Source organism: Dromaius novaehollandiae, chromosome 6, assembly GCF_036370855.1.
Source record: "Dromaius novaehollandiae isolate bDroNov1 chromosome 6, bDroNov1.hap1, whole genome shotgun sequence".
NCBI classification, from domain to species: Eukaryota; Metazoa; Chordata; class Aves; order Casuariiformes; family Dromaiidae; genus Dromaius; species Dromaius novaehollandiae.
This window is the reverse complement of record NC_088103.1, coordinates 10,564,208-10,579,031: the sequence shown is the minus strand read 5'-3', so window position 1 is coordinate 10,579,031 and position 14,824 is coordinate 10,564,208. Positions and strand designations below refer to the sequence as shown.

The 14,824-nt window shown below is 43.9% G+C and overlaps 1 protein-coding gene across 1 annotated transcript; it reads left to right on the top strand.

The window, feature by feature from the left end:
• The first annotated feature begins 38 nt into the window (after positions 1 to 38).
• On the top strand, positions 39 to 14,398 carry LOC112986878 (nucleolar RNA helicase 2-like). Its single transcript, XM_064513641.1, has 15 exons — positions 39 to 457; positions 671 to 952; positions 2,381 to 2,456; positions 3,426 to 3,604; positions 4,848 to 4,965; positions 5,662 to 5,847; positions 7,325 to 7,470; positions 7,749 to 7,898; positions 9,177 to 9,338; positions 9,890 to 10,009; positions 10,500 to 10,573; positions 11,717 to 11,876; positions 12,656 to 12,790; positions 13,569 to 13,613; positions 14,140 to 14,398. The coding sequence occupies exons 1-15, from the start codon at positions 86 to 88 to the stop codon at positions 14,332 to 14,334; spliced, it is 2,400 nt and encodes a 799-aa protein (XP_064369711.1). The 5' UTR covers positions 39 to 85; the 3' UTR covers positions 14,335 to 14,398.
• Positions 14,399 to 14,824: the final 426 nt, after the last annotated feature.

The following is a 14,824-nucleotide window of genomic DNA, read 5'->3' as shown; positions in this document are numbered from 1 at the left end:
TGAGGAGAGCACGTGGGGGGCGCGCAGCGGCTCGGGGGCGGCGGAAGGGGCGGGCCGGGCCGGGCCGGGCGGGGGCAGCGGCCGCATGGGCGCCGCGTGGGGCAGCGCGGCGCGGCTCGGCCTCCCGGCGGCGCGGGGGGTCGTGGCGCGGCTGGCGCTGCCGGGCGCCCCCCGCGCGGGCCCGCTGGTGGCGGCGGCGGCGCGGGCGGTGGCGGCGCTGCCGCCGGGGCCGCGCCGCCCTTTGGCCGCCCTCGGCGCGGCGCCTCACTTCCTGCGCGCCGGGGCGGGGCGCGGCCCTTGGCGCTGGCGCTGCGAAGCGGGCGGCCGCGCCGCCGCCGACCTCCGCGGGGAGCAGCCCGCCGCCATGCCCGCCGCCGGCCCCGCCGCCAGCCCCGCCGAGCCGCAGGCGCCCGCCGCGGAGGAAGCGCCGCGCCGCGGCCGCCGGAGGAAGGCGAAGGTAGCGCGCAGCAGGCGGCCGCCGGCGCCACGTGCCGCCGCGGCGGGGCGGCCATTTTGCGGGGCGCCGCGCGGCCCTGGTGGCCGTTTAACGGTCGCGGGGGGGGGGGGCATTTTGCGGGGCGCCGCGCGGCCTTGGTGACCGTTTAACGGTCGCGGGGGGGGGGGGGGGGGCGTGGTGCGGTGCCCGCGTGACCGCCGCTGTGTCCCGCAGGAGAAGGAGGAGAGCAAGGAGAAGAAGCTCAAGGGCCGCGGCAAGCTGAAGCGGCGCAGCGCGGCCGAGGACGAGCAGCCGCAGCCGGAGGAGAGCGGCCTGGGCGAGGATGAGCTGGAGCCGCCTAAGCCCAAAAAGACAAAAAAGAGCAAGGCGAAGCACGGCGGCGAGGCCGGGGGCGACCAGAGCGGCGCGGAGCATGCGGCGAAGGCGGCTTCTGCCCTGAGCAACGGCGGGGCCCCCCAGAAAGGCCGGAGCGTGCCTGGTGACAGCGACGCGGAGGTAGCACCGTTTCTGCCCGCAGAGCCCTTGTCTTAGCTCTCTGCACTAATGAACGTGCTTAGTGGCATGTGCTGCTGTGTCAACCTGCGATGCGTGGCCCCTTGTAGCTCTAGGTCGTGGTTGTAGGCAGAGTTTTCTGCTGTTCCTCTTATATTCCGAGTGGAGGGGCATGGGGGAAGGAAGCCCTGTCTCACCCTTTGCTGCTCAAGCTGCAGGTGGATGGCTAAGTTACAGCAGCACCTGAACCGACATGTGCTGGCTGTCCCCGCTTTCCTCTGCTGCTTTAGCCTTGCCATAAATGCCAGGCAATTGGGCGCAGTTTTTATCCGTTAGCTTATCCTCGTGTTGCCGCTTGTCCTGCAGCACACAGGTTTCTCCCTGTGTCAGAAACCCGGAGCATTTCGTGCGGTGACTCTGCTTTCTGTCCCGGCAGACTCTTTAAAGAGGTATTTGTAAAGGTGCCCTAGAAAGGAAGCTAGTGGCTCTCCTCTACATCCTGCACTGGGAAACTTCCTTGTCCAGATTTGGGGCTTCTAGAGCCCCTTAGCCTCGAACATGTGTGGGAGAGGCCCCGCAGCTTGTCCATCCTCTGTATAAGGTGTTGTATGAGTATTTTTCTCTGTTGCATTTGAGTTGGAAATGTGAATCAGGAGGGTGCTTTTTGTACATTGGGTGTAGCGATGGGATCTCACTGATCTTTGAAGTAGAAGCTAAATAGTGAGTTTTAAGTATCTAATGGTAGCTCTGTGCAAAGTTCAAAAGTTACTTGTGCGATGCACCAAGAAGGTTCTATTTACCAGAAAATTTCTGCTTTGCATAGTGAATTCTGGCACCAGGTACGTTTTGCTATGACAAACAGTGTTCTGATAATCTCAGTGGAGTCTGGTTAGGAATTTTAGCAAACAGTTCCCCTTGCCTAACTTGCCGAACATGTGTGCATGATGGGATGAGATGCTGTCAGACAGAAGGGGCAGTCGTTCCCTTTCATTTGCCATGAGTGTAAGGCCCATGGAAATATTTATGACTCAGAGATGAGGTAGCAGTAGGGGTGATTGGAACAAGTCAGTGCAAGTAACGAGCACCGGAAGCTTGGGCAGCGCAGAGTTCAGACGGCTGTAAAAACAGATTCCCACATTCCCTGTGGGAATCTGTGTTACACTATGAACGGTGCAGCCTGTGTCCCTGGGTTTTGTCCTCTAAAACAAAGCTGCTGGATTAAAGTTGCCTGCTTGTGCTATGACACGTTTTTGTTTGTGAAATGCCTGCATCGTAAAGGTTTCTTTTTTCTTGAAATAGAAAGGAGATAGCTGGTGAAAGTGGTGATGGAGCAAATGCACAGCTGTGCTTCTGCTGGTAACGAGTGCAGCTCTGTAGGGTAAGCTGTGTGATCTTTCACAGCTAATAAGTTGTTTTGTTTTATCCTGTTAGGAGCTGACAGAAGAAGCAAGAGAAGGCGCCTTCTCCAATTTTCCTCTTTCCCAAAACACCATCAACCTTCTCAAAGGTAAGTTAGTGTAGCAAAAGAAATTTATAGAAATATTTGTCTGGAACTGTGCTGTTAACTATTGCCCTAAATCATCTTGCATTTATTGTGGGGTAGGAATATGCAGACAAGTAGTTCAAAGAACTGCTGTTATTAGTAGGAGCAAAGTTTCTTGTTCAATTTCTAGTGCCATCACTTCCAGGTAGAGTTTATTCTTCTGTGACATAGTTATTTCTATAGATGCATTCTAGAGAGTGACTCTTCTCATCAGCCTCATTTTAGTTACCGTGTGTGTTTGCTTTAATTCCCATATCCTCTACAATATCCCTTCTTAAATAAGTGTTTCATATATGAAGTGTTTCACATATGAGGATTATTTGTCTCTTGTGAGCAGGTTATCTCTTGATTATTCTCATACTTCTATATATTTTCATATCTCTTCTAGAATAGTTTTGTTTGCGAAAGTAGCCACTGTAGAGTTTTCATTGCTCTATATACTGGGAAGCTGTACAATTCTCATTCCTCGAACAAAATTCTGCATGTTACTTTACATTTTTCTTGTTCAGAAGTTTTATTTGGATGGATTATTTTGCTTGTATTGTGCAAAATCTCTCTTTTCTAAGTTTTAAAATGTCTTAAAACAAACAGGCTGACCTCCTCCATGCCCCCAAAACCAAACTAACAGTCTTGAATTGTTTCAGAAAAAAAACTTCTTTCTCTTCTGTTTTATGCCAAGCTTTGGCAGGGGGGAGGGAAGGCTGTATTTCATTGTGACCGCTCAGTTGTGTGTTTGGGGGAATACTCATCGGTTTGTTTTCACTCCTACTGTAGATCAGAAAGTATTTTTTTCTAACTTGCCCTGCCGTCCTGTACAGGATTTGACATGATGTGCCTCACATATATGCGCTAGTTATATATAAGAGCTTTTGTTTGTTTAGCTTGCAGAGGATTTAGCACCCTTTCATGAAAGCTTTCTGGATTGTCTTGCAGCTCGAGGTGTAAAATACCTGTTCCCTGTGCAAGTGAAGACTTTTCAGCCCATATACGATGGCAAAGACCTGATTGCTCAAGCTCGAACAGGAACCGGGAAAACCTTTTCTTTTGCTATTCCGCTGGTTGAAAAACTTCAGAGCATCTCACATGATGGGAGAAGAGGCCGTGCACCAAAAGTAACTTATCCACTTAAGGGTTAACAACAAAACCTTTGAATATGGTGGTTTTCAAAAGTGCTTTTATAATTGCATTAGGGACTTCGGCTTGGGACTTCTTTCCCCTTTATTGCTGTTTGTAGTGCTGAACACTTTCCCCCAGATCAGGAGCTACAATGTTACAAAGGTTTTGCAGCATCCCAGTGATAACAAGTTTCACAGGTAGGGTTTCTCCTGACCACATTTAGGAGAATGACCAGGGTGCTGTAGTAGTAGCTGGCAGATGTTCAGACTGGTGCCTGCAGGAAATTAGTGTGTGACTTGGGTTTTGATCTCCTGCCTCCTGTCATGGAGTGGTTGAGTCAGCTGGACTTGACAGAAGCAACCACAGTGAACTGAGACTACAAATTTCATGGTGATGGAATGGCGGTGGAGGCTTTGATTTGGGGTTTTTTGCCCTCCGCCACTATGCCTGAATGCCTCAACTTAGTGGATGCAAGTGGTGTTTACATTTTGACCAAAGTATGAGATCAAACTGATGATCAGATACCAGATTCTTACACCACTGAAGTGTGTATATTTGTCATTATACTGGCAAACTGTTTTATGTCTGCAGTTTTGTTCCCTGTTCCATCCTTCTATCTTATTTTTAAAGTTATGTTGTCTCTGAAGTTAATAGTAGTGTCTGAAAGATTGCTGGGAAACAAGACAGCTGTTAATTTTATCATTTTGTTCTTAAAAGAGAATGGGGGGGGAGGAAGGGGAAGGAAATACATTGGAGGAGGGCAGGTAGGTGGAGAAGGAGGATGCATGGCTAGAGTACTTCATGCTGTATATCCTTTCAGATCTTGCTACTCCAAACTGTTTAGTGATTCTTCCTGTTCTTTAACGCGGAAATGCACCTTCATTGTCCTTAGTTGTGTTATTGAAGCTTCTATTTTATCTGGCATTACAGTTAAGAAATCCATCTCTGTTCTGCATCTTACTTATCTGCAACGCTGTTCTGTTTGCTCTCACTAGCTATGGGGCTGTGATGTGCAGGTTCCAGGTGGTGGGAAGTGTTACTGGGATGGGGGGGCTGCTTGGGTCCCTCTGCAACCAGTGTATAAAATGGGACTACAAACTGATAAGAATTGAAAGGGACAGGCAAAAACCCAGGGTAGTTCTGCAGCACTGCTCCCCTGTTTGACACGAAGTAAAGCCTCTCCCCCTCTCTCCCTCTCGTGAGCACAGCTGTATTTCTGTCTCTTCTCACTCTCTCCAGGTGCTGGTTCTTGTTCCAACCAGGGAACTGGCCATTCAGGTAGCCAGAGATTTCCAGAATCTCACAAGGAAACTTTCAGTGGCTTGCTTCTATGGAGGAGCACCGTACAAAGCACAGTGTAAGTAAATCCTAAGGAGTTGTTACTGGGTCTGAGCTGACATTCTCCAAATGCGTTCCATGAATGAAACTGGCTTTTATTCCCTCTGTCAGGAACTTTGGCATTGTTTTTAAAGGAAACACACAGCCTGGATTGAATTATTTTAGTTCCAATAAATCTCCGTTCAAAAGAATCATTGTAGATCTGCAAAGTGACTGATCCTCTTGTTTTTTGTGGGTTTTTTTTGTGTGTGTGTGTTCTTGTGGTTTTTGTTTTTTTTTTTTTTTTTAATGGATGTGTTTTGTGAACGAACATATACTGAGGCTGGATGACTATCCAGGAGAAGGAGAACTCTGTGTGTGAGTGTGTCTTTCTCTGTCTATGGGTAGATGTGAAAAAGAATTTAGCTGAAAACCTGAAACTTTTTCTGTGATAAAGCTCTGGAGTTTTCTAATGCCAGCTGATTGCTGCTTGGAATTTGAAGTATCTTGCAGTGTCCTTGCTTGTAGTTTAGCTAATATTCCTGACAGAATAACTTGGACCACCGCTGGACTTGCTTGTTACCCAAACTGGACTTAGCCCTTTATTTAGAGGTGAAAGTGAAAGCCAATAGCTTTTTTGTTTTAAAATTAGACGTGTAACTATGTACTGAGAGCTTTTTACCAACCTTGTTGTCTCTTAGCATATTGATACGGTCCTTGTCTTTCTCTCTTCCAGTTGATCTCCTCAAAAGTGGCATTGATGTTTTAGTGGGAACTCCAGGACGGATCAAAGACCACATTCAAAATAGCAAGCTGGATCTTTCTACTGTAAAGCATGTTGTTTTGGATGAAGTTGATCACATGTTGGACATGGGATTTGCTGAACAAGTAGAAGAAATCTTAGGATTTGCTTATAAAAAAGGTAAATTCTGGCATCAGGAAAGGAATAGGGGACAATGTAGAAAACATAATTATGCCACCCTGAAAACTGCTGGTGCATCCCCACTTGAGTCCTTTGTGCAAGTGCTGGTATCCACCCTCAGAAAAGGGTAAATTTAGAATGGGAGAAGGTTGAGAGGAAGGTGACAGATGGACAAAGGGCTGGAATGGCATCTCTGGAAGGAAAGAATTGAAACAAAGAAGCCCCTAATGTTCTTGTTCTTCCTCCTGGAAGAGGTGACTGGGAGTGGGGTTGGGGATACCATGAGTCTGTACACTCACATTCATACAAAGAGGATGACTAGGAAATATTTGCTCTATTCTGATGTAATGGGCATTCAGTGAAGCCACCAGGTAGGAAGTGTAGAGCAGAAGAAGGTTGTTATTCTCATAATATTGTGAAATTCCTTCCACATTGTACTAGTGGCAAAAGTTTCAAAAAGTGACTTGATGAATTAATGGAAGTAGAAATACCAAGGACTACTAAAAGCAAAGGCATCACTTCTGGCTCTGGAAGTCCCTGAGCCACAAAAAGCTGGTGGCTGGCAGTTTCTCCACATCTTAAATACACTTGAGCACTGTTAGAAAGAGGGTATGAGCTTGATGGACCTTCTGTTTGACCTAGTACAGCCACTTATATCATTACTTAGTGAAGTGACTGTTACGTTCTCCATGTTTCTGCAGAGCTGGTCTTTGGACAGCCAAGAAGTGCAGATATTCTACTAAAAAATGAAATCTGCATAGGTTTTGGAAGAGTTAAAATAATCAGTCTTGAAAGCTCTGTTTTCTTCATAACTGGAAAATAAGTCCTAGGGAATAATAAGCAGTCTCTCTTTTGCAGTATATGTTTCTGTTTGATCTGAGGAGCTGTGGAAGTAGGCTACATTTTTTTAAAAAGGTGTTGTTTATTTATTAAACTATTCTTACCTGGGGTGCTACATCATCTCTGTGTAACACTCTAAAATTAAATAATGCTGTGCTCATGATATAAAAAGTGATAAACCAGTCAGGATTCTTTCAAGATTCCCATTTTTGTTAGAGAATTTCTGTCTGTAGGATGAAAATGAAGAAAGGACAGAGGGTCGAAGGTAGAGTAGTCCATTGTATTTTCTAATTCTTCCCCAGGATTTGGAAGGAATACTTTTCAGCCTGCCTTTTTCTTTTGCATGGAGCTGCACAATTCACAGCTACTAGTTAGCGTTAGAACACAGCGTGGAGAGGTTGAGCCAGAGTCCTTTCAGGTATCTAAAAGGACTTCAGGCACGATCCAGAACTTAGCTGAAGATCTAGAAATGTATCTTGCATTTCTCTTCAGGCAGGGCAAAGGATTCAGCTTGGTCCAGTTCAAATTACTGTTAGTTTTGCTTTTGGTGTGTAAAGGGTGTTAAAGATGTTTCTGTTACTTCGAAGTTTTCTTGCTGCAGTCAGCGATGATTGATAGCGATGGTCTTTTCTTCCAGGTTCTGAGGACAACCCCCAGACGCTGCTGTTTTCTGCAACTTGTCCACGTTGGGTATATGATGTAGCGAAAAAATACATGAAAGATGAATATGAACAAATTGACCTGGTTGGAAAGAAGACTCAAAGGACTGCCACAACTGTGGAAGTGAGTGATTCTACTGTAAAGCAGTGCAGGTCCTGAGAGGATATGGTCTGAGTGACAGGGCTTCTGCATCTAACTTTCCAAATGTGAATGTGGTGTATTGTCTTTTGATTGACAGATGAATTTTTAACGAAAAGCTTTCACCTAGGGCAGTAGTTTGCAATTAAAGTTTTTAGATATATTTTACAGCTGTTCCCCACCCCAAGACCTGACATTAGTTTCTGTCCTGTGCATGGCTTAAATTTAACATAGAAGTTTTTCTTTCTTTCTTTCCCAAACAGCACTTGGCTATACAGTGTCGCTGGTCTCAGAGAGCAGCAGTTCTTGGGGATATCATTCAAGTCTACAGTGGCAGCCATGGGCGGACCATTGTCTTTTGTGAGACCAAAAAAGAGGCAAATGAACTGGCTTTGAATGCTTCGCTCAAACAGGTACTGGGGTCCGAATGGAGAGCCGCAGTTGTGGGTATTCAGGTTTGAATGTCCTGAAAGAAGTAGGAGGTTGCAACCACATGGATGAAGTTGTTCGTCTATCTGTCTTCTTTTTTACTTATTCTTTTAACTAAGACTTCTGAAAGCTGTGCCTAAAAGTAGAGTTTTGTAATTAAAATGCACTCTTGACTGTGATTGTGAAATTACTCCTTTGGCTTTAAAAATCATGCAGCACAGGATCAAAGGAAAATACACAGCTTATACTGAACAACCAGAAAAATACTACTGTTAAGAAACTGGAACTAGTATGACATGCATATTTCATCTCATATTAGTGTGCTCTTTGGATTCCTGTCTCTTGGCATCATTTATCCTTCGAACAGTCAGTATTCAGGATAACCTACCTAATACAGTAGAACTGAATGTCATGTTGCCCTTGGAAAGATACTTAATAGTTTGTTCAGACCTCATGTGATACACTGCATAGGTTCCCTGTACTTACTTGAATATCGCTCTTCTGAAAAAAACATCTGACAATGAAACAACAACAAAAAAACATGTTTGATACTAAGTACCAAATTATGGAAAAAGAGCAGTGGTGGGAATGCACATCTTGCTCAGTATTTGATAAATGTCACATACCATCCACACTAAAATCTTACAGGAACTGTCTTTATTTGCCCTGCTGTTTCTGCACTAAATCCAGTAATGACTGTGTGTTCTTGTGTCAGCATGTAGCGTTACTCTGTGCTAGTAAGTTCTGCTTTAGTGTGTTATTTGTTTGAATTCTCAGCTTGCGACTTTTTGCTTGTCAAATACTTGAGCTCTGCCTCTTGTCCCATTAAAAAATAGATGTAGTTCAGATCAACTACAGGGTTTGGCTATGCCCTGAAAAGCTCGCTTCAGCTTCTGTGAAGCTTTTCAGGGAAGGGAGCAAAGTCTCTTGTTAGTTGACTGTAAGCATTGCTTAAGTAAAGTTACTTCCAGTCGTTACAGTGGAAGTGAAAGCTAAAGCAGGCCATTGTCAGCATGGTCATCTGCAAATTGTGCAGTCTGCTGCTATTACAAATAATAACATCACAATAAAACCACTACTGCTTTATATTATTGGCCCAGAAAAGGATCAGACCCCAAAGTAGGATGTTCTGCTTTCATTTGGTATCCTCTGCATGAGTACTATTAGTTGCAAAATGTTTTGGGTTTTACCACCAAATTTTCCCACTTTTGGAATTAAACTCTCTTGTTAAATGGCGTCTTAATGGTTTGTTTCATTGACAGGATGCCCAGTCATTGCATGGTGACATTCCACAGAAACAGAGAGAAATCACGTTAAAAGGCTTTAGAAATGGTGCATTTGAAGTTCTTATTGCAACAAACGTAGCTGCTCGTGGTTTGGATATTCCTGAAGTTGACCTTGTTGTACAGTGTTCACCACCAAAAGTAAGGCACTAAGGGAAACTGAAATTGTCATTTACTTGCTTGTGGCATAACAATGGGTTATTGCTTTGTTTCACTGACATTATGTTCTGATTTACTAATGAAGTGGATTTTCTGTAAATGCATGTCTAGAATTTTCCAGTTAAGCTCTTAAATATTGAACTCTGATTAAAGTAAAAGTGATTATTTTCCATTACCCTGAAAAGTCTTAAGAAAGCTTTGACATCCTTTCAGTATTTCTGAATCCCTTCTGAACATTGCTTAGACTGAATTTCATAACAGTTCTAAAATACTCCTGTGGCCTTTTTCTTCTTTCGAAACTTCAGTGGATCTTTTTACTTCCAAAAATGTATATCAGTAGTATTTGTTAAACTCTAGACAGCATATCTCCAGTGGTGTGTTTGTAGTAACAAGTTTGGGTATAGAAACCTTATGTATCACTTTTTATGCTTCTAAATTAGAATTTAGGTTATATTTTCTCTCTCTTACAATGTGTAAATATCAACGGTGTTAACTGACATAAGACTTTGTTGCATTAATCTGAATTTCTGAAGGATGTTGATTCCTACATCCATCGTTCTGGACGCACGGGTCGAGCTGGCCGGACTGGGATTTGTATTTGTTTCTATCAGAGAAGAGAAGAAGACCTGCTGAGACAGGTGGAGCGCAAAGCGGTGAGTTCTACCTTAGACCTGTGTTTAATTAAATTATTTTGCTCCTGCATTCTTAGAATTTGCACCTGTGGGCTGCTTGTAGCTCCATGAGTCCAGTATGGAAATGGACAGGCTGAAAGTGTTGATTTTTAGTAAGCATTTACAAATGCTTTTTGTATCAACCCATTCTGACTTATCATGAGTTTTCCCGTGATGGCACTACTCTGTTAGTGTCAGCACAGAGATGGTGACAGGAATGTAGGGAAGGGACCATGCCTTTCGTTTCAATCTGCACTTTAATTGATACAAAGTAGTTCCAGATTAACAAAGGCAGGAACCAATTAAAAAAAAAAAAGCTTTATTCTAGCTTAAAACTAACTTCATTTAAATAAAGATTTGATGGTGTTCCACTAAACACCAAGTGAATAAAGGTCCTACAAATGTGTCTCAGATAGGGTTGAGTTGTAGAGTGCTGAAAATACCTTAATCCATTTGTTTGTTTTTATTTCAGGGGATTACGTTTAAGCGTATAGGTGTTCCTTCTGCCACAGAGATAATTAAAGCTTCAAGTAATGATGCCAAAAAGTAAGTTTCTTAAAAGTTGTCTAGAGCTCTTACCAGCAGCGTTGTTGATGCAGTTTTAAGGGATCGGACCTGTAGGCCAGCATGTCTTTGCCTGTGTTGTAAAAGTCAGTTGCTTCACTTGTAGACACTGATTAATTTTCATAAGATGATAGCAATAAACCTGTGCATTTTTGAACCCTTTTCACAGAACATAGTGTTTTCTAAATTCTTGCTAAAAATAAACCTTTGTTTACAACAGAAGAAATGAGTTATCAGTAGCAGAATAGGAAATTGCTGTCATGTGGAGAAACTGATCTCATCCTCTCAGATGATACAGTGGCAATGTTTAAAGAGCAATGTTTAGTGTAATGAGGAGTTGCACTACACTAGCGAGTGTGTTGTAGCCCCATCCTGTGCTTTTTTTGTATGATTTTATTGTCAAGGGTGTTCTCCTTTTTTACTCCGTACAGCTCTATTTATATTTTCTGCTCGATTGGTAGAAGTGGTATTGACAGAGATCTCAAGCTCTAGTCATTGCAAATTTGGCCAGTTTGAAGATGATCATGGGCTTGGTGTTGGGTTCACCCCATAACTGTATGTGGAAGTGGTGGGAGGTGATGGTATACCAAAGATAGTATCCGAGAGCTGCTGGAAAACAGAAAACTGTTCTCGGTTTTCCAGCTTGTTCTCATTCCCTCTTCCAGAAATAACCAATTTAATCAGCTTTTACTGAGAGCAAGAAATGCCTTGCCTCAGCCTGTAGTGGCATTGTAGTGGTTTACTTCTCTTCCTTGTGAAGTAAAAGCAAGGGATTCTCAGACCTGCTCACAACTTTTTTGTGGATCCTTGGGCATGGCCTTAAAAATGCTGATATTTTAGATCCCCCCCCCTTGAATGTTGTTATCAAAGCTCTCATGTCTCGTGTGTCCTCAGTTTTGCACACATTTTTGAGGCCTGGCTTAATGATCAAAGTAAGTGGGTATTCATCATTCTTGAAAGTGTTGAGTTAGATAAGTGGTAATTGGAGTGGTAATGTTACATCCAAGGTTTTTAGAGATGAATAGTCTTGAAAATTGTCTGAAATGTTTGTCATGTCTTGTACATGATTGCACTGCACACTGACCTTTGGCATGCTGATCTCAAGCCTTTGTTTTCAACATTTAGGTTTTTGGATTCCGTTCCTCCTTCGGCAGTAGACTACTTCAGACAGTCAGCTCAAGAGCTAATAGAGGAAAAAGGGGCGATTGATGCCCTGGCTGCAGCTCTAGCTCATATTTCTGGCGCGTCTTCCATTCAGCAGCGCTCCTTACTTAACTCAACTGCGGTAAACAACATTTTATCTGTGTTCACAAGAATGGATAAATGAATGGCTTGAGTTCAGTCCAAGCATGGCATCTTCTTCTGAGGTTTCCAAGTAGCTGTTGTCTCCAACTTCCAGTCTGTGTCTGGCTCCTTCACTGAAATGGAGATCATGCTGGCATTTTGTAGGAAACAGAAACTTGAAGTCAGTTGGTAAATTTTCTTATAATAAGTGTTAAAAGAATTGCTCCAAAGATGTAGGTGAGAGAAGACTTTGCTCTAAGAGGCCTCAATTAATGAAATTTCACAAGCTGATAGTTTGGTTCTTGCTGTTGTTGTAGTTCACTTCCCAGGAAGCATCTTTATTTCTGCATATTTCAAGTAAGCCTAGCATGTGATTATCTGACTTTAAAGACATCCTGGGTGAGGGAAGAGTACTACCCTTTCTGTGTAGTAAGAGTTTTGGAATCACTATGGTGATTGGACTGTCCTTCCTCATATCAGTTTAACTTTACTTTTTTTTCCAGCTGTTACTTTCTTAATGTACTGAACTCTGCTTCTGGCTAAAATACAGAAATGCTTTTGGCCTTTATATTGATTGGCATTCTTAGGCTGGATGGATACCGTCAGCTTCTTTGGAGGCTTTTAGTTGCCTCACTCCTGGGAAGCTGATTCCTTAGGATTAAGTACTGCATTACAATTGTAAATTATTACATAGTTCACAATGGTTAATGGGTTACAGACTGTTCAACCAAGTTTAGTCTTCTCTTGTAAATGTATTTCTCTGTTTTATGCTCCTTTAAGGGCTTTGTGACGATGGTGTTACAGTGCTCAATAGAGATGCGTACCATGAGCTATGCCTGGCGAGCACTAAAAGAACAGCTTGGCGAGGAAGTAGATGCTAAAGTATCCGCAATCCGTTTCCTCAAGGGGAAGATGGTAAGATGGCACTACCTCGGGGAAGGAGGGATGTGTCTGTCTGTGTCTGCGCGTGTACACGGTCACTTTATGCAGTGACTGAGATGAGAGCTCTGAAGTACCAGTGTGGAAATGTTATTGTCTCACTCCATCCCTACTCAGTCTCATTTCTCCATTACATAAAATGCTAATGTGTCCCATGACACCCCTTCAACTGCTATTTTTACACTATACAAAAAGGTGTTAAAGCTAGCTGAGTATTAAGACATCTGCTTGAATGAAGACATTGCTCCTAAATGATGCACATCAGAATAATGTGTGTAGTAGAAGTGGTTGTTGGAACCTTTATTCTTTCATTGTAAACTCACGGTAGCACTACCTACCGTTGCATTGGAAGGACATCAGTAAAGTAGAGCTGTGACTGATCCGTGCAATATTCGCGTTGTCAGCCTGGCTCTTGACATGTCTGATGCGTGTGTCCTATGCAAACGTGCTTGCAGAGAACACGTGCTGCTGGAGAAGCCTGTCTTACCTTTGAACAAGCAGGCTGACTGCAGGCAACGCTGCTGTCAGCACAGAGCATCTGGGTCTGCGTTTTGTCATGAGCTTTAGAGTTTTAACTGCTCTTTCTGCAGCTTGTGAGAAGCTTCCCCCAAAGAGCATGCATTCTGCTGCTTCTGGTTTCTATCCCTAGCATTTATGAGCAGTGTTTCAGTGCTGCCTGTCTGGAGTCTTGGTTTTGTGTCTCTGTTATTAGGTATATTTTTGGAAAACAAATGCTTGTCCTTTTTATGTATAGGGTGTGTGCTTCGATATCCCTGTTGATGAACTGAGTCACATACAGGTATGTCAGAATTTGCTTTTGGAACTTTTGGGGGGTGATCTGTTAATTGAATATATGGTGATTACATTGTCACAGGCTAGTTTAGGAAGATAAGGTTTGTGATTTTATGAGGAGACTGAATAGAAATACCAGCGGAGTGTTTACGAAATACCTGTCCTGCCCGGCTTCGTGCTTTTAGTTCTCCTCCTATTACCTGATTTTTTCCTTAAAGAAAATCCTACATGGTTTGGCCTCGCTGGGTTTTGACCTTGCCTAGTGGATTTGACAATAGCTGCAGTTAGCCAATTCTCTGTGGTCTTTACTCCATCTTGTCCCTTTGATTATCCAGCCTTTGTCACAGGCCTGCAAACTGAGGTTTTTTGAAGATTGATTGATACTGGCCTCCCTGAGGGATCTGCTGAGCTATTTTGGCGAGGGTGGGATTTGTCTGGAAGTGCCTTTGCCTTTAACAGCGTAGGGTAGCTTGGGCACAGCTGCACATTAGCACCTGTCCGCTCATGGGTCTGTTATATTGCTCGTGTTTCAGGAACAGTGGCAGAACACCAGACGCTGGCAACTGTCTGTAGCGAAGGAATTGCCTGAGCTGGAAGAGTACCCGCACGAGGCAGGCCAAGGATTCTCCAGGTTTGGAAATGGCAGACAAGGGGACAGCGGCTTCAGGAGGAACAACAGATTTAAGAACGGAAACCAGGGACAGAATTTTAACAGATCATTTCATTAACATCTGACATAGCTATGGGACTGAGCCGGTTTTTTATCAAAAAGTAAAAACCTATTGGACATTCTTCTTTGTCTTTGTTCCTTGATAAAGCAGCCTTTCTTTGAGGATGGCTAGTAATCATTCATTTGCTGAAATGAGGGAAAAGTCATTTTTTGGAAGTTTTTTTTTTCCTTTTTGCAAGGTGGAATAGCTGCTGCTGTCTTTTGCCCTCTTAAACCACATGGCAGGTACATCGCGGAGGTGAGCATTGCGCTGGAAACTTAGCGCTGAGGGAGAATAATGCTGTAACGAGAGCGAACACTCCTTACACGATGCTCTTTCAGTAGCCTTTCTGTAAGAAACGTGGTTCTGGAACGTCCCTTTGGAGAGAAGCGTTGAGGCGAAGTCTCTCAAAACCGTTTCTAGGAAGAGAGCTCTGGCACTGGGGCTGGCACAGGGAGCTGTAGTGCCCGTGCCCGGCGGCTGCTGTCTTGCGCGCCTTCATGGCAGC

Bases quoted from the DNA above. Each gene is read 5' to 3' on its own strand.
- LOC112986878 (XM_064513641.1), top strand. From the start codon at position 86: ATGGGCGCCGCGTGGGGCAGCGCGGCGCGGCTCGGCCTCCCGGCGGCG. The intron at 953-2,380 runs GTAGCACCGTTT...TTATCCTGTTAG, and splicing joins CTGGTGACAGCGACGCGGAG to GAGCTGACAGAAGAAGCAAG. The intron at 13,614-14,139 runs GTATGTCAGAAT...CTCGTGTTTCAG, and splicing joins ATGAACTGAGTCACATACAG to GAACAGTGGCAGAACACCAG.